The 19,850-nt window shown below is 37.3% G+C and overlaps 1 protein-coding gene across 3 annotated transcripts in view; it reads right to left on the bottom strand.

Moving 5' to 3' along the window:
* Positions 1-1,811: 1,811 nt before the first annotated feature.
* Positions 1,812-19,850, bottom strand: part of LOC578814 (wingless-related MMTV integration site 5A) — a 40,859-nt gene continuing 22,820 nt past the window's right edge. For all 3 annotated transcript variants that reach the window (XM_030997101.1, XM_011671874.2, XM_774853.5), the window contains exons 4-5: positions 14,377-14,669; positions 1,812-5,804 (exon numbers count right to left, since the gene is read on the bottom strand). In XM_030997101.1, the coding sequence (XP_030852961.1) occupies positions 5,346-5,804; positions 14,377-14,669 (752 nt within the window). In that variant the 3' untranslated portion in view covers positions 1,812-5,345. The remainder of the gene's footprint in view (positions 5,805-14,376; positions 14,670-19,850) is intronic.

Genomic DNA, 19,850 nt, shown 5'->3' with positions numbered 1-19,850 from the left:
CCCCCCCCCCCCCCCAGAATTTCTTTGAAATTATCTGATCTGGTAGAGTTTGTCACTCTCGCGATATATAGTGCGTTTTTAAAAAAGTGTACCCAACTTTGGTAGCTTCTAATTTAAAAGTTATAACCCATGTGACCTTGAATCATATGTTATTATAAAGAAGAACTAATACACTGTCGCTCATAAAGTTGGAATATTTTTTTTTTACCCCAATTTATGGAATTATTTTAAAAATAATTAAAAAATAATAGATCTAGATAATAGTATACATTCTCATATTTTATTGAATAATAATTTGACAATGTGTGTTTTGCGTGACTGCTAAAGCATGTGTATGCTTTTATGTTGATCAATTAGGGGACCTACGCCCTTAAGTCATAAATGACAGTAATGTGGATTAATGCCCCACAAAAGGGCACTAATATATAGCACATCGACACGGTTTTGATCCTGGGGCCTCACAGTTACGAGACCATTGCTTTGTCACTGAACCATGACTGTACGCAGCGGGGGCAAGGGTAGGGGGCAGTTTCCATAATAAAAAAAACAGAAAATGTAATAAATTTTCAATAATTTATTGCATTTTACCCCGATTTTTCTAATTTTCGAGGCCCCCCCCCCCCAAAAAAAAAAAAAAAAAAAAATTAGTGCTCAATTCCCCCCCCCCCCCCCCCAAATAATAACACACCAAACGATGCTATGACAATGCATTCAGTTCACTATAATAATGAAATCAGTGCTAATCATAGAAAATTCATTCCATCGCACTGTCCAGTCTCACCCCCCCCCCTAAATAGGCCTATGTGTGCTTTATTTAAAATAAAATAAAAATGAGGTTAAAAACAATCAACAAAATTGTCTAACTCCTTTTTATGTCTTTTTAAGAAGGCTAAGATTTATGTCTTTCATTTCATTTTACATAGGGTCTAGAAATAAAAATTTATGTACTGAGGAAAGGGGAACAAAGTAATGATCACCGAAAGAGAGAGAGAAAGAGACAGGAACAGAGAGAGAAAGACATACAGAGGTAAGCGACAAAGGTTTATGATCAGACCCCTGACTTCTAGAATGCTCAACTTTGGTGTCATGTGAAATGAAAGAACAACTACCCCTTGAGGAAAATAACCCCCCGAAAAATTAAAAACAATTTATTATCAGGGTTAGACGGTAGTTTTCCGGTGTGTGTGTGTGGGGGGGGGGGGGAGGGGTAATTATTGTCCTCGGGGGTAATTGACCTACAGAGGGTAATTTTCCGGGAGGAGTTATTGTCCTTGGGGGTAGTTTTCCGGGGGGGGGGTAATTTTCTGGGGGTGATTGTCCAGGGGGTAATTTTCCTGATACAATTAATTAAAATAATAATTATTGCAAATCTGTTGTTTGGAGTATAATACAATGACGACAATTTGGGGCTGATTTATTGATTGATTATGCATATAGATAAGTTTGTTTCATTTTGCAAAGTTAAGAATAAACTAATGATATTTATTTAATAACTAAAAGACCAACTGGGAATTTCATCTGGAACTATTAATATTGTTGTGTATATACCACGAGCAGCGCACCTACAGAGTGTAATTACTGAATAATACATTTGGAGCAAGGGCCATGAGAGGCATATCAGGCGGATACCGGGCGTTATAGAAGACATTGTTATTATCATCATTATCAAGTGATTTCACTATTAAAGCATATTAAAATGAATATATTGTAAAACTATTTATTAATGTAAAGGATCACTCATCACAATATTGCAAGAAAACAGCATAGACATACCGTATACACTCAAACAATAGGTAATTTCAACACAATATTGATTAGTTTCACGCTCAGTTTTAATGCGATCTCTCGAAAATATATAACATCATATCGGTGGTACACTGAATGAATACTACAAAATACAACCATATCGATACTGTATTATTGGATAAACAGTATCCTTCTTTAAAGAAAAGTAGGAGCCTCGAATGATATCAAGCATTATATTATTTCATTTCTCATTTAATTGAGTTATTTCATGCATTTCAACGTGTTTTTTTTTAAATCAGTAATTAAAATTTGTTTCATATATTAGAAGCAAGATTATTAATGCATCTCTCTACAGTTTCGGAAGAATGTGAGCATGATGAGAGAGAATATCTATCAAAAAGTACTTTATACAGTGGGAAGACCCCCACATATAATAAAATGAAATAGAGTACTTGGCAGACATGGAGAAGAAGAAAAACGCCATCAAAGTTAAATGAAGGAAAACATTATTATGTAAGTGGCTGAAAACAAGCAATGGAGGGAGGGAGGGAGTTAGAGTATAATGGAGGGAGATGGAGAGAGAGAGAGAGAGAGAGAGAGAGAGAGAGAGAGAGGGGTGTGTGTGTGAAAACGAATGGCAAAGACGAATAGGGATGAACAAACCCTGTTTTCTGACGTAGCAGCTAATTTCCCAACGTTATCTCCAGGAAACTATCATACTCTTGAATGATGAAAATACTAGTGAATAACAGATGGAGATGGTAATTTATTCATGAGGGTTCTGTATTTTTGTTCCTCATTCGCCTAACGCATTTCCATGTAATACTTTAGCAAGCATTCCTACAAATCTAGGTACAAAATTTTGAAAAGACTTCACATTGGTAAAAAGCTTCAACAGAATAGTGTGCCACAACGACAAATAATTTATGTAAACCTCTTTTCATTCTTCAAAATTACCGTTAATGAATTTAAATCAACAATAGTGTAGGAGCATTTTCTTGGTGATGTCTTTTTCTCTCTCCAAGTAATATAATAATCGAACTACTGTACTTTATTCAAAGAGAAGAGAACAACACAACTTCGTTTGTTATCATTACAATAAATTCGAGAAATTACATTCCCTTCTGTTCATCCGCCAAGTCAATACATGAATATTTTATTTAGCTAAAAATACATATTTTCAGTTATTTACAAAAGTTCCATCATTTCGGTATACACAAACATTCGAGAAAAATAATATACAATAATGTCAGATTTAGAGACATGAAAACATATACCTTTATAACAGATTTTAAACCCCCAAAATGGTTTGCTAAACATAACTGATAACATCTAATAAAGCAGCTTTATGGTTGTAGCTTGTAGCTATAATAGTCTACATCTTGTAGAGCTAACTATACTAAAGATAAAGGTATAACGTTGTCTATGTTTTATTACAGAGGCTATAAATATGTTTTTATCGATACCTTTAGTCCTAAATCATTTATAAACCCTAACACCATCATGTCAAAAGCAAAAATTATCACCTAATGTAACATTTTAAGAAAAGAAAAATGCAGGTATTCCCGAACCATAGGTATAAATTATGGTAAGAAACACAAGTAACATTTGATCACAGTTGTGCGTATTGTTCTCTTCCTATCCTAATACATGAGTTATGAAGCGGCTAAAAGGAACAATAAATTGCTAGCTGTATCATCAAAGTGATACACTGATTTACACTTCATCTTCAAAGAATTCCTGCACACGTGAGAATGTGCGTAGGATTTTAAACATCGTGACATAATTATCGTGAAATTTCACTGAACATTTCACTAGTTATACAGCTTACACGAAACAGAGCATTGCTATTATAATCACTGCTGCAATTATGAGACGTACTAAGTTTTACCATTCTTATTTTCGAGACTGAGTTTCCAATAATTTACGTAGGTGATTTTTGTACATCCTCGGTGGAAATGGTGATTTCATCATAGTACTGTGATCAAAGGAAGTTTTCCGTACTGTGGGTTTATGTGTTACTCTTTAGTAACCATAAAGGTATTCCTTTACATAGTGTATTATTTTGTTTAAGAGCTTTACAAGTCAAGAACGATGTTCTAGACAACTTTTCCATTGCAAGTATCTCTTATGGATAATGTAACTAGTGATTTTAAGGTATACTGCAATTTCTCAAACTGTTATATGTCTTATAATTAGTTCCAATTGGATGTGGACCCTGTCTTATAGCTACAAAAAACTACATTTCCAATAATTGTTTGTGGAATTCCAATGTTATTACCGGATAACACATCCTCAATTGTATGTCGCTATCCCGAGATATATATTTACCTACTACCAAACGTGATGTTATTGTCTCTCGTGTTAGTCCCCCAAAACATATCTTCCGGTCAGGTTGTCACAGAAACTGTGCATAAGGTTCAATTAATTTCATCACGCTTCTGGTAGCCACAAGTCCATATTATGATTATAATTAATATTAAATACATTTTTAAATTTTCATCAGGCGCATCTCGAATTCTCATCCGTCATTTCATCGCATAGTCTGTACAGGGCGCCATTTCAGTTCGTTTTGATGATCATTCAACATTATTTCAAAGGAAACATCCGCTCGGCAGTCAACGTCATCGAATGCTATATGTGTGTATGAGGTTCACGTTCCCTTTGTGCATTGGTGTAATATCCAACTAATTTTCAAATGGTCACCAAGAACAACTACCAATATCTTGACCATTGGTTCCATGATTACAGCACGTTTGTAACGGGACATGGTACACCTTGACTGACAGAGGCTAACTTGTTCGTAACAGTCTGTCTTTGAAACAAGTAGGTGACTTCCTATAGTGTTCTAACTTCTTTCCCGTTAAGGCCATGCGAAGGCCTACCGAGAACAAGGTTACAGCCTCGTGTAATACCTCGTGATTTTTCATCTTCATCACGTAAAATATTCATGATTCACCCTGATACGATTTACAATAGTTGGTCTAACATTATGTTGCCGATAAATTATGAACATTATGAATTATCCAAATACAATTTTCGTAATTCATACGGCATCCGATCACTTTACTATACCTACGGTTTTCTGTAAATCAGACTAAGACCATCTCCAACATTTTGCAGCTTTCTTTCCTTGAAACATCGGCAAAGTGAGATCAAATAACTTATAAATGTACCATGTTACAACCTGTACAAGACTGTACACATAACAATGCAAAACCATAACGGCCACCAACTCAATCAAATGGCACACTTTGCACACATTCTGGCTCTAGAATAGATTTTCATTTCCCGACGACAAAGTACATGATAACCCATTTCTCTTGCTTTTGAAATGACAGGAGTCTCCATCTAAAGACGTCTACCGTAGATGTAGACATAGACGTATTCAGGAAAACACTCCCGAAGACACTCTTGAAGCTTAAGGATATCTGGACAAGGAAGAAGATTGAGCGTCATCTATGTTGCAGTTCCACTCTGGCTTATGACGCTGCATGGCAGAATCTGTAGGATGAAACTGTAGGATGACCTCTAACTGGTGCATTGTCACATTATAAATACGTCCACAAAAGTACTAGTTTTGTGCAAAATGTTCTGTTCTATTTACAAACATGTACATCAACCAATGTTCTGCACTTCCGACACTTGACGTAGCAGCACCACTTGAATTTGCATTTGCATCTTTCGACGACCTCCTTCGTGAAGGAGTTGTAGCCTCTTCCACAGCACATCAACGTGCATCCATCGGTTCCCATGGATGTCTTGTTACACTCGCGACCCGTCGTGCCCAATGAACCAGTCTGTATGTCAGGAAGACAGTAGTCTGGTGACGGCTGAAGGTACACCAGGTCATCACGGGTTGGCTTGTTGAAACGGGCATCGCTGTTCACCAGCCTGCCTTTCTTGTTGACGCGGACGTTGGTGGCGCCGTCGTACTTGTCCTTGAGAATGGTGCCGACACGGTTGAAAGGACTCAGCTGTAACCAGCATGTCTTCAGACTGCACGATCCGGACACACCGTGGCACTTGCATTCGGTTCCCGCGTTATCGTAAACCGCCTATATGCATAAAAAGAAGAAGATAAAAAGACAACCTTTAAGAACAGAGAAGTTTTAAGCGAATGTAATCAATGTGAGCTGTAGTTGGGGGAGAATAATCGTTGTCACTCAGTGATGTAGCATTTGAAAAAAAATGGTAGTAATATTAGTACTGTGTTTCATTATTTAAAGCCTATCTGCACTAGTTTGGCCAGGAGAGATTAGATCTCCCTGCGTGGTCATCGAAAGGTGGTTATCACATCAAAATAGCTCTCTATCAACATAAGAAAAAGGGGACCATGGGGATCAGCGGGTACCGCCTAGGCATTGTCGGCTGAATAGGGCGCAAGTAGCTACAAGTAGTGCAGTCCCGCTTTAAAGAGGAGAACAAAAAAGCTTAAGACAAAAATATGAATTTAGATTTATCAGTCATTGACGTGAGTGCACCGGATCTGACTGGAAACTACTGACTCTTAGAATATGATAGTAAAATAGAAAGATATCAAGCAAAGAAACAAGAATCTCTGATCACTTTGGGATACGTAAATTTATGGAACCATCGTAAAGGAGGAATTCGTTCCTCGACGAAATAGGGACGAGGAACTTTGCTTCATGTTTGAGGTATCTCAGATATAGTGCACTTGGGAACTGCAAGCGGGAGTTCAACTCACTTTTCTGCCAGTGTATTTGGTACATAGGAATGTTTTATAACCAATTTCCGACCTATTCTCTAATGCTGAAATTGGTCTACATTCATGTTGTCAGCACAAATCTTCTCCAGGTCTTACAAATTGTAAGTAGAGGCTCTTAACCCCAGTCCCATTAAACCAACATTCGATAAGAAACCCAGTGAAAGCTTGAGAAAGTGCCGTGAGCTCTCTCGCTTTCTTCCATTGTTGCGATTTACTCAACTGAGCTAATTAATCTGTCGAGAAGTTTTCATCAGCCTTCAAGAGAGAGGGGGTTCAACTGATATTTATATTGTAAACAGTACGGAGCGTTCCCTGCGGGTCTCACCCACCGTCTTCGGGCAGCCACACGTCCTGCAACGCTCGAAATCCAAGGTGGACCTGCTTTAGGATATCGGGTGTTCCACCGGCTGCAATTACTCCTCGAGAAAAAAGGTGGGAAACCTAAAACAAAATCGTGAGCGGTCACCTACTGCTGTTGCTATTGCGCGAATGCTATTCAAAGCCTTGGGTGCAATAACAAATACAGCCACTGAAAAGTTTGAGAAGGGCCTTCTCCCCCTTTTTTTCTCGAAGTTGTACCGGACCCCTGGTGGAAAGCAGACAATGTTTATGTATTTATTTGCAAACAGGTAACGATACGTAACGTTTATATTGCCAAACCAAATCGTACTCTCTTTTCTGCCATACATAATTTCACATTTCATGATTCATTTGTGACGAAATGTTCCGTAAGCAAACTTTGTTCACATCGTTCTTTGTGGTCACTGCCTCTGGGCCGACTTGCGCAATTCCGTGAAAGAGATCGGACGCCAGCCAAACGAGTGAAGACCACAACAGAAGAGCAATAACCGTGAAATTGAACTAAGAATGGTCAAGTTCACCTGCCATTGCTAGATGTTCAAAGCAGCCAATTCGTGTCTTTTGTCCGCTCTAAATTGACTGCAACAATTCACGAGGTATGCGTTGACGAAATAAAAGAGAAAATTGTCAAAGGAATACCAAATTTAAAAGAAGGGTTTCTATTCACTTTGAGGTATTCTGATGGCGAAAGGAACAACGCCGGATACGGTTAAAAATGGATTGAAAGAAGGGCACCAAAGGGTGTTTTGATTAGGAACAAAAGGATTAACACCTTCTGAAGTGCAAATTCACCTTATGCCTACGGACCCAGAATTTGAGATGTCAACTTTATTTTCTTTCGTTTCTCTCGCATTTTTTCTTACACCTAATATTTTCGTCTTCTTTCTTACCGCTTAATTCATTTTGGTACACCGTGAGACAGAAGCGTAGTATACTCCTGCGGGGTAGGGTAATTGCATTCTAATTGATTGCCCTAAGATTCTGTCAAAAATACTACAGTCAAATTTGTCACCATTGTTACAGACAGGTGCTGTCTAGTCTAATATCTAGACGAAATTTAGTTTTTAAAATTTCTTATGGTTTTTTAAAATTACTGTCGTCGTCATCATCACCGCTGTTGTTTTTGTTTTGTTTTAAAAGCGTGCGCGTCGTTTGGAAGTTCGAATGCATAAGGTCATCTGGGAGAAAAACTACGATTAACGTTATATTCTAATAATGCTTCAGATGTCTGTCAAATAAGTATGAACTAGAACGAAATGGGAAATTATTCATGGAAAAGGAAAGGCTCATATAGTTTTCATTGTAACAATGATGTATCAATGTTGATGAACGATTTTGATAATTTCCCGTTTGAACCACGCATTGTGATGGGTAGCTTCATTTGAATTTGAACTTTTGAACTATAGGTTGAAAAAAGGTTGATTTATGGCTTTGGTTTCCATTTGTGACCGAGTAATTATCTAAGCATTGTCGGCAGTACTGTTGGGGCAATGACTGGTTCTGTTTCCATCATTTCTCGATCAAAATACCATGTCAGCTTCTGATCGGTTTACAAGAAAATTCATTTCGTATTTGTTGAAGGCGTTTAAAAAATATAAATGTATATTGGAGCATTTGTCATTATATAGTGGCTTAATCAGCTACCTGTCACTTCTTCTTTTAAGAATGCGAATTAAAGCTATAATTTATTATGACCGTTTTATCAAAGGAATCAGCAATATTATTATTAGCAAGATCAGCCTTATGAAAGGGCGAATGTAAAAAATATGATGAACAGAAAAATTTATCTTTTAAAGATCATGCTTGATTATAAATATAAAACGTCAAAACGGGATATTCACTTTCTAGAGGTATCTATCATTAGAAAATATTTGCTGCTTGATAATTCTCGTTGACAGTAAGATATTGATTATTTTATTTCTATCATTTTGGACTCTTTTCCATTCCCCATTCAATGTTCTCTCCCTTCCACGATTTCTGTTGTCACCATCCTCCCGCCCTCCACCCCCACCTCACTAGCAGAGAGTGTATCTTTCTTTGTCGTCGGCGCGTCACTGAGTTTAACCGCGTTGCAGTGACAGACTGACGTAAACAGATTACCGGGGTTTAACCTAACTTCAACCTCTATCTATCTTCATACACCCCTTGTTCCAGGTGAAGGGAAACTTTTTCTTCAACTTCTTTCCTCTTCTTCTTATACTTCCGTTCCATGAGTAGTCATCTCTACATCGAAATACTTTTGTACAGTTGCGAGTTTTAATCACAATGGACATTTCTTACGTTACATTATTTTTGTCTGTGATGGCGCAATGGGAAACAAAATTGGCATGATTTTATACACCTTTATATACTTGGCATGCACTCATAGTATGGCATACGATTTTCTAAGATTGTATCCATCCGTAATCAAGAGGATTTTTCAGTGATAAAAGTTCGTCGTCACAACACGTGTTGCCATTTCGTTTCGTCACCCTTAGCCTGCTTCTACTCAAACACACTCATTATTACAAGAAATACGATGAGGTGCTTTCTATGAAGTTTATCCCCACATACCAGTAATTTCATTGCTTGTAACCACAGCAAAAAAATACTTTGCCATGCCCAAGACCCGAACTTTTATTCTGAAATCGTCAATTTTCATGAGAAAACCTGTCATATGGCGCCAATTCATATACTCTATACGTCAGAAGGACCAATCGAGGCAACCAATACGACCAGCCGTCATACTACATGCATCCACTAATCTCAACATGGATGCGAATTCTTGTGGAAGTTCTTGGTAAAATCCACACGATACAGTTTGTGACAGTTGATGGTAATGGTGGAGGGTCGCGATGGATAGGGTTAAGAATGGTTTTAACCCTCCTGGATCGCTTGCGTACACTTGGGTTCTCTGTTCACATCTGCACCAACGCAACACGGAATCCGGGTATCCATCATGTCCATGGAAATATTCGCAGCCAATCGCTACCATATTTTATGTAGGTCACTTTTCGGCAAGCTTGTGAAATATTATTGATTAAAAAGTATGATTATCTTTAACATTTATGATATAACTCGACGACAACAAACGTCACTAATATTAAATTCATTTAACCATAACATAAGCAATGGAATGTACAGCTAGGTGGAGTACAGCAATCTTACTCGAAAAGATACTACTTTGTTTTTTAAAAAATGCTCCTATCGTCCCTTAAGTTAGATAAATAATAACATTATATAACTCATGTAGGAATTATAATAATGCATATTGCATAATCAGTTTAAAGGAATGTCTACTACAAAGTTATGCAGTCCATGTCCTTTTAAAAGGATGAACATTATTGGTAAAGTTAAGTTGTGTCTTCGAATCATTCATATCTTGTCGGTGTTAACGCAGTCGTGTGAGAAACCTTACTCCGATGTCCTTTCAAAAAGATGAACATGGTAGGGATGATAAAGTTAAGTTGTGTCTTCGAATCATTCATATATTGTTGGTGTTAACGCAGTCGTGCGGGATACCTTACTTCATAGACCTAGGTCTATGCTTACTCCGATGTCCTTTCAAAAAGATAAACATAAGTTATGTCTTCGAATCATTCATATCTTGTTGGTGTTAACGCAGTCGTGTGGGAAACCTTACTCCGATGTCCGATTGGAGATAGGATTTCAAGAGGAAATTCTAGAGAGGCTGGCGGTAAGCTGGCGGTTGATATACACCTCCCACTGAACCAGAACGAATACATCTTGTTCTCACCTATCACGCTGCTACCAGTCTTCCTCACGTTGCATCAAGTGATTCCTTGAGTACTTGCATGCTTGAGTGTCGTTCAGGTGAGGATTTTAAAGAGGGAGAAGCTCAGCCAAGCTTTCTGTTCCTGAACCAATGCTCATGATATTAACATGACATGGCTTCTATGTTGACGATAATGTGTAATCTTTTAATGAACTTTTTGTGAAAGCATTACATAACTTGTCAGATTGTATGAGAGTATAAGCATGGACTATGTCATGTTATACTTCCACAAGAGCGTTAAAGTGGGTTTCAAAAATGTCTATTTATATTCTATAAGATGACATAGGCATACTTCTAGTTCATTTACAAAAATACATTTTTTGGGGACAGCTTTTAAATGTGTATTTTTTCCAACTGTTCTCCATCTGTAGTGTGCTTGGTTTGAAAGTGTTCTGACAGTCGATTTCAAAATAATGAAGGACATTATAAAATAAACGCATGTCGGTATATTCCCCATTTCCGTGATAGAAAATCTGTACCTCATTCATGCTGACAATTTTGTTTTGAATGGAAACATCTCGTTGACGGGGCAGTGCACCCTAAGAAATCAAATAAACAACCCCGTTTCCCTGACGATGCTATGCCTAGGCTATAATCGAACATTTTATTTTCTCCCTCCCGCCTGGACTTGTTGCTCTGGACCACAAAGGCCTGGGGCGCCACTTTTCATTCTTCCAGGCTATGCTCCTCAATCGATTCCATCGTGATGAATGTTGCCTCAAATAATGAGGTGATATAAAACGAAACGCGGAAAATCTTTCTTAACCTACAAATAACAAATGACATGTTTTAAATGTAACCCCGGGCTAAAAGGGAGTTCGAGAAAGAGAACCCTCCGCTAGTCAGAAGAAAAAGTAAGAAGTGAGAAATATGATTTCGATAGGTATATTTTTTCCTCACTTGGTCTCCATGGTTGAGAGAAGGGGGAAGCTGGTTTAAACCCATGGTTCCACCGGGTGTAGAGTATGGGCCAATATTTATATAATATTTGGTTGGAGTGCTACTGTGGCTGCAGGCAGTTTGCATATTTGGTTTGAGTGTAGGTCGGCTGTATATCATCAGCACTAAACGACGACTGGGAATTCTGCACGCCTAAAAAAGGAACCATTTTTTCCCTCTTCGCATTCCGGTCGGTTATTTTATTCGAGTAAAAAAAAAAAGTAGGGAAAGTCGAGCCGTACTTTCAAATTGTTTCCATCGTCGAGTCGGCTCAGAGTGACTGATGGAAAAGACGAAATAATGCTTCATTGCCGGCCTGGGGTGAAATCAGATCTTTTCACAATGATATATACTTCGAGATATATCTTAACGTTCCTAACGTAAAAAGTTTTCCACCACGACAATCATTTATTCTCTGAAAGCACCCTACATTGTACATCATAGATACATTTCTTTTCTTATTTTAATTGTTCTATCTCTTCACAAAAAAGGAAAAATATGTTCGCATCTATATTGTTCAGTGATAATTGTGACAAAATTCTAATTCATTTCCTAGCGTCAAACGAGACTATGAAAGCTTTGTCCCCCTAAAAGAGCCGTGGTAACGATAAGAAAATGTAGCCATGATAGCAGTATGCTACGATGAGCCAGTAAAATAAGTGACGAAAATACAAAACGGGATCTTTAACAGACCATATCACATAAGCTGGTGCGAATGCTGTCCAAAAAAAATGAAAAAGAAGAATGTTCAATTCTTCGGATATTATTCTCGACTAAACAATGTAACCTCTGTCTTAGATCAGTGGGGAGTATCCAGTTAAAAGTGCATCATATCTGAGCTCTATGAAATGGCCTTCCTCCGATAATGCTCATCCGATGGTCTCATGGATCTTAGGTATCTAAGAATAGCCGTCCAGAAACCTTGCTAGTGTCTTACTCATACAATCTATCAGCCACAATCCGCCTGATCGGACTTCCACAAACCAAAGAGGATTCAGTCCTCGTCACAGCGTGATAAGTCGAGATTAACGATCTAATAAGAGATATCTATCCGCCATTGTTCAGACCTGACTCCAAATCCCATCCCTTTCATCTTGTTTTATAAAGGAGAGAATGTGTACTTCTGAAACCAGGACTTCTTCTATTATGTTTCATAATGTTCATGTTGTTCACTCTCTGGTGATATCATGTAAGCGATCTAATGGAGTCATGAAACAACGCAAAGAATCCACTATGAATTATTTGAAGAGAGTAGATCAGCGGTCTGGAAAACCTCTTCATTTTTCAAACTCCAAAATGGAATAGAAGGGTGTGGATACAAAATGGAAAATAAAGGAGGGCAGCAACAATTAAATAACAAACGAAAACAAACAAACAACTGCAAGGAACCACTATTACTGGTTGAATCACACGATCTGACTTTTAAACCGTTCACAAAATAAAAACGACGTCGATACTAGGTCTTGTAAAATCCTTGGCGAATTTGGGTTTGGGAAAATAAAATGATCAGGGATATCAAGTATGATTCATCTATCAGTACGGGGTCGTTATAACGTCTGGGGTAGGAACCTCATTAAATGAAGAGCTTGATTCCAAAAGGAGCTAAATCCATATTTTATCAAAATGGAGTTATTTGTCTTAAAATAATGTTATCCTACATGGAGACAAAATGCGCTATATCACATTCGAAAATTTCACCAGGAAGTATGACAAAATTTATGTACAATATCATGTTTCATTCCAAAAGGAGCTAAATCCAAATCGGTTTCATTCCAAAAGGAGCTAAATCCACTTTGGGTACTTCTGAGGAAATCACCTTTTTTATTTCTCCACTTTCCCTTTAGCAATGTACCTTTATGTTGTTATATATGTTAAAGGTGTCGCCCTGGGCCAATAATATATGATAAGAAAAAAAATCTACCAGTTATTTGTGATTTTTACTAAATTTTTAGATTTTGTGGATTTAGCTCCTTTTGGAATGAAACATGGATTTAGCTCCTTTTGGAATGAAACGGATTTAGCTCCTTTTGGAATGAAAATGTGATATGTTGTTTACTTTCTTTTCAAAAGGTGTTTTTAGTTGCGATTTCACTATTATTATTTAAAAGGAAAGGTTTGCTACTACATTTGAATACATTTCAGTGACTTTATTGAGAAAATATGAAATTTTCCAGGTACAATATCATGTTTCATTCCAAAAGGAGCTAAATCCACGAAAACAAAAATTCTAAAAATTTAGTAAAAATCAGGGAAAACTGGTATATTTTTTTTTATCATATATTATTGGCCCAGGATGACACCTTTGAAATATATAACAACATTAAGGTCCATGGCTAAAGGGAAAGTGGAGAAATAAAAAAAGGTGATTTACTCAGAAGTACCCAAAGTGGATTTAGCTCCTTTTGGAATGAAACTCTTCAAATCCATGTTATAAAAGGTTCAATAACCGCTAGGACCAACAAAATATCATTCGTAACTATGAATATTCACGGGACAAGAAATGGCTGGAAATAATATCGGGAGCTGCCGATCTCACAAATCTACGTAAATCAGTGGGGTAGACTATAGGAATATGAAAATAGTATTTTGGGAGAACGGGGATGAAACAGGTGTAGTAAAGAAGTTAATCTTCAGTCATTGCACTTGTCCTTGCAGGTGAGGTGACCAATAGGAAAACGATGACAACTACAGTGAAATGATAAGACAAGTTGAAATAAAGTAACAAGATAATGATGAAGAGTAAATCTTATGGTAATGAGAATAAACGATTATATCAAGAGATCATTAGGGAAGGGAGGAACGAGAAGGAAATAAAGGGATTCTGTACCTTTCTACCAGCTTCATTATTATGCAGGTTCATCTTCATCCGATCATAGGCGAAGCTTCCTCGTTGAGGGTTCGTCTCCATCTCACGGGCGTCGACGAACTCCCTGGCGAAACGGAAGCCGTAGTCGATGTTGTCGCCGCATCCTCCCCACACCCAGTCCCGAGGGATGTCTGGTGGGCGTGGCGACTTGCCACACCCGCATGTTGAGAGCTGTCCTTCCCTGCATGATCGACTGATGGCGTTGACCACGCCCGCTGACGTGATCGCGTAGGTGAACGCTGCCTCACGACTCGCTGGAAATGAAAAGAACAGGATGATCGTCATATTATTGTGTATATTGTGGTTACGTGGCATGTTCTGGCAAAACGACCCTTTTCAATACACAGAATTAAATTCAAATTTATGAAAACGATTGTATGTTTTGAACGTGGTTTCGCTGACTTTAGGCCTACTTGGTAAAGCAACCGATACTTTGGATTTAAGTTATATTGCATCAAAAACACCTTGCATTCTTCTACATTGAAAATGCAATTTACTTATCCATTGAAGGACATTTTGAATACAGAAAACAAAATAATGTGACCTTATTACAAAGAATGACGATCCTTAAAAATATCGAGGAAAATCATTGTGTGTGAAACTACTCAAGTTCAATTTCATAGAAACGACATTGTCATTGAACCCGATACCATAGAATGAGCAAGGTCGAACATGTAACAGTCGCAAAGTTCGGCTTCCATTTTGTTCTTTTGGGTTTGAAAATTCGATATTTTGAGGTCGTCATATACTGGAATAGGTCAGATGAAAACGAAGAACGATTGTAATGCAATAATTGGATACATTTCTCAAGGAGAAGTATAGAAATCAGTTACTATTCAATAGGAGTGGTATATGAGAGTGTTCCTATACGGTATGTTTCTCTCACAGAGCATGTTCTACCTTGTCTAGTACAAGCAGTAAACGTATATCGGTTTATAATTTGAATAGAAACGAATATTGGAAGTGAATATGCAGTACACTCCGAATGGCAAACAACAGCGAATACTCGGGACAGTGAATTAACATGATCGCAGTAGTGTCATCATGGTTTTAATATTATAATTTTATGAATGGAAATTAAAATGAACATGTGTATATTCGCAACAAATGGCTTTATGGTCTAGCCTAGATCATGGACAATGTTGCCTAATGATAATGATTTAGAATTTAGAATTCAGATTCTTACACGAATTTCAATTCTAACGGGATCATTCCTTTTCTCCATAAGCTTTGAGAACATGACCACTGTGTTTCTTTTCATATACTGTTGCTATATTATTTCTGTACTATTATTACTTTTATTTCTATTCTATTTATTCTATCAATAAATAATTTGTAAAGTTGTAACCGCTATAAACTATATCTACCATGTCTCTACCTAAAGTGTCCCAACTCCACTTTGCACTACGACTCCTGTAAATTCGAATGACGAGAGTTAATAGCAGTGAAAATCAACTGTCTTCGCTAACATTTTGGACTAAACGTGAATTGTATGATACATCAGAAGTTTTAAATAGATAATTCATGGAATTAAGAGGAAATTTCTCAAGAACATAACAAGCGCGGAGGGTTCTTGTCATAATATTGCTGTATGAAATATCAGTGATAATCAGTCAATCAAAATGGATACGAAATATAGTCCTCCCCTTCAAACAGTAGGACACAAAGATCAAAGGGGAACGTTTCTCAGAGCATTTTGTCACAGTCTTCGGTGGTCTGAATAAATTCAAACTATATTCTAGAATGAAATTAGATATGAGCTCCGCTATTTGATTTCAACTACGCGAGCTATGATTAAAAAGATATCAGATTCACACTGAAAATGTGATTATTGGAGTTTGGTCTGGGGCTGAGGGGGAATGTGACGATCCATTCAAACTACTTGTCAACGTATATTATCATCAATAAACCAAAAGCCCAACGTCATTTCGGGGAAAATTACGTACTGTAAAATTATTTTATAGTACATACAACTATAGGACACAGACGATTTTATCTTGACTTCTGTCATGTTTGTTTTATTCCTCTTTGAATCCAAATTTTCTTTTCATTCTTTCCCTCTGTTGGTTCCATTATTTTCCTTTGAATCACCAATTCTACTTTTGTGCTCAGGTTTTATGGTGTTATCTTTGAAACTGAAAGCACAATATTTTTAGTAAAACTAATCCACGATGCATACTGCACAGTATAATATGCGATTGTTTCATCAAAAGCACTCACAAATTCTTTTCTATTGTAAATTGTGATTTAACGGTTAAATGCAGCTATCTCGAAAACAAACCATCAAAACATGTTTACGTCGAAGAGCTATACTTTATTGTTCAAGTCATTTTTGCCTCAAAACCAGTAAAAATTGGTTGTTTAGCAGGTGTGGGAATCAATAATTACAAGGAAAACATCTCGTGTCGACATTTTTCTCTTGCAGACAAAGAATATCTGTGGTTCCGGTCGACAACTTGGCCATCGTGATTTCTTTCTTCCCTTTTGGTGCATGGGTATGAAGTAGACTGTGACCTCATCTCAGATTTAGTCACGAACTGTCTGGCAGTTTCTAATCAGAGCTTGAGGCTATGATATATGTCTTTAGGAGGGCGACAGTCTTTCTAAACCAACATATACTTATACTTCCATAAACACATTGCAAAGTTCACGTTTGACATTTTCTGACACTACACCGACCACTTATAGTTAAACTTTCTTACATATAATTTGATAAATCATTAATTTGTTCATGTTAAGATGTTTTTTTTTCATCGATTGCTATGTGAATGAGAATTATCCATGTTATCCTCACCTCTTTAATCCTACATTGGCTTTTTTTCATACAGCGAATTGAGGTAGTTAATAAGCGAAAGAGCCATAGGGCTGACTCAATGTGAAGTCGGACTACGGAATGAAAGTTTGTGCAACTAATATTTGACCCGATGTCGCTGGTAGCACAACGTGATTAAAGGTAGAATAGAAGAAGAAGAAAAAGCCATGATGATATGCATGATTGAAACTGGTCTGATGAATCGAAATCTACTGTAGTTTTGGCAGGTACTTGAATACATGTCGATTAAAAAATGCCATGCCGATTAAATGAATTGTCCTGCAAAAGGGAACTTACAGTTTGTTCTTTTTATCAAACCAGTGAAAAACGCATTTCAGAATTGACAATAGATTTGTTATTCAACTATTCTCACTTTTAAGATAGGCCTAGTCGTTTAACCAAAGTCAAAGTTAGAAGAGGATTACAATAAAATCTGACAAAACAATGTATGTTGGCAAGTCCACGCTGTTGTGCCCCAAACCGACCATGTCCCATAATTTAGTATATCTGATCATCGTAGTTAATTGACAGCATTACTTAAAACAGACCATGATATGATGTAGAATAACACATTCGATGTTAATTAATGTTAAGAATCAACAATATTTCGTAACGTAAGGGGCGTCAATGACCAAAATACCTTGCCCATTTTGTCTTTCCTCAGAATACCAAGATTTAGCGATACATTTCATTCCATTTCTCCAGAACAGAGATTTCTCAAAACAAATATTTTGACTTTGCATTTGACTTTGGCTTTAAGCGACATTTTATAATAGAGTGAGATAGACCAGACAGACTCGCGAGCCTGGTAGAAAGGACAGTTTGACGCCATTACTGGCATTAGAAGAAAACTCCCCCTGGCATCCAAGCAGACAGGCATAGACCAATTGTCCATTGAGATACAATGGTCATGACAGGATGCAGTGGTCATTGACAAGACTGAGGAGGCAAGATCGAGGGGTCATGATCAACATCATTGGTCGTGTCGTGGCAATTCTGATTTGCAGTCAAGAAAAAAAAACCCTGTATGGAATCCAATTGTATGGAATTCATTCCAAACAGTTCATTCCATACCTGATTATGTTCCTTTTACCATCACTTAACATGCATTCAAGAGTCTGAAAGTTGACTCTATAGAGAAAACAAACCAGCTTTAGGGACACCTTTTGTAGTTTTGATCGACAGTTGGGGAACGCGAAGTTATTCAGCAAATAGTCAGCATTTAGATCACTGGTGAAAAGAATACATCTTATTTCAAGGATGACTTGGTCCCAATTGTGACTAAATTAGTAGACTCCAAATCCCAAATTGCACTTGCTAACGAGCCCTCAGTGGGTAGATAATACATGTGGTTTAGAGGGCCTGCCATGTACCCCTTGAGGGGTACAAGTATGGTTATTCTTGGGGTACAATATAGAACCAATGGTGTTCCAATCAATGGGAAGACACGCCCCAATGATCCAATGAGCATGTGTTGGTAATCTATCAAACGAAAACACAATAGGCTCCGGTGATTGATAGGCGAGTTTTCAATGAATTTAATTGGACCATTTCCTTTTTAAAATGAAAATGATGGATTTCGCTTCTAGACGGCATCGCCATTTTTATCATTAGTACAAATTGACTTTGGAGTTTTGGAACTGAGGTTTTTCTCCCCTACCATTATTCTTCATGACTTTGGTGGTATTTGAATGAAATTTTAGCGTAGAATTTAATATATCATATTATTTTCAAAGAGCATTACTCTCGTTATATAATTAAATGTGTAAAACGGTAACCTCTCAAAACCACTTTAAAGAAATTGTAAGGGTTTGCCATTCGTAATTGAATGACTATTAAAGGTCAAAACTATTTGTTTCATTAGTTTTTATCTGAACCGCGTTTCTTTACTTTCTTTCTTTTGTTTCGCTTTTCTTTCTTTCTTTTTAGCTATATGACTTGTAAAACAGTCAATCATTCCCAGGTCATATTGAATTTGACGTTCCATATCAATCCATATTGAAACAAAATTTTATAAGACCCGGGCTTTTACTTTTAGAGGTATATCACATTTGAAGTTGAAGTGAAGATTAAGTCAAAATTGCCTGTCATCTTGATTTTGGTATCAGTTTGAATAACTAACAGTGCGAGAGATGACACAATCTTTTCGGCATTATCTACTGACATCTAGATCATACTGTAGGCCTATATACTTTTACATATTCTGAGAAAATAAGTACTACTTCTCAAACCTCGTTGTATCATCATATTTACACAATCAGACAACGTGACAACCTCATATGAAAGCGGGATACTTTGCAGTCCAACCCAATCAAAATCTACATGTTTTAAAACTTTAAATAGATCATCAAGGAATTCGACTTGACAGGATGGTGACGTTACTCTTCTTCATAAGATAACACCAAGACGCCGCGAGACGCGAGGGATCAACGAGGCGAGTCTTAACATGAGCCCGAATCAGAACCGCGGGCCATCATCATCAAAAACAGTTAACTATCTCTACCCTTGATGGGTACCAAGAAGCCAGTGAACATTGGAAGATAGAAGAGGGGTTGCCAAGGTCAAGTTGGTTTGTTTAGCTAATTTCATCTGACCCGCGATGTTACCTTCTGCTAATGAGATT

Source organism: Strongylocentrotus purpuratus, unplaced genomic scaffold (genome assembly GCF_000002235.5).
Source record: "Strongylocentrotus purpuratus isolate Spur 01 unplaced genomic scaffold, Spur_5.0 spur5_contig_858, whole genome shotgun sequence".
NCBI lineage: Eukaryota > Metazoa > Echinodermata > Echinoidea > Camarodonta > Strongylocentrotidae > Strongylocentrotus > Strongylocentrotus purpuratus.
This window is presented reverse-complemented; position numbering and strand designations above follow the sequence as displayed.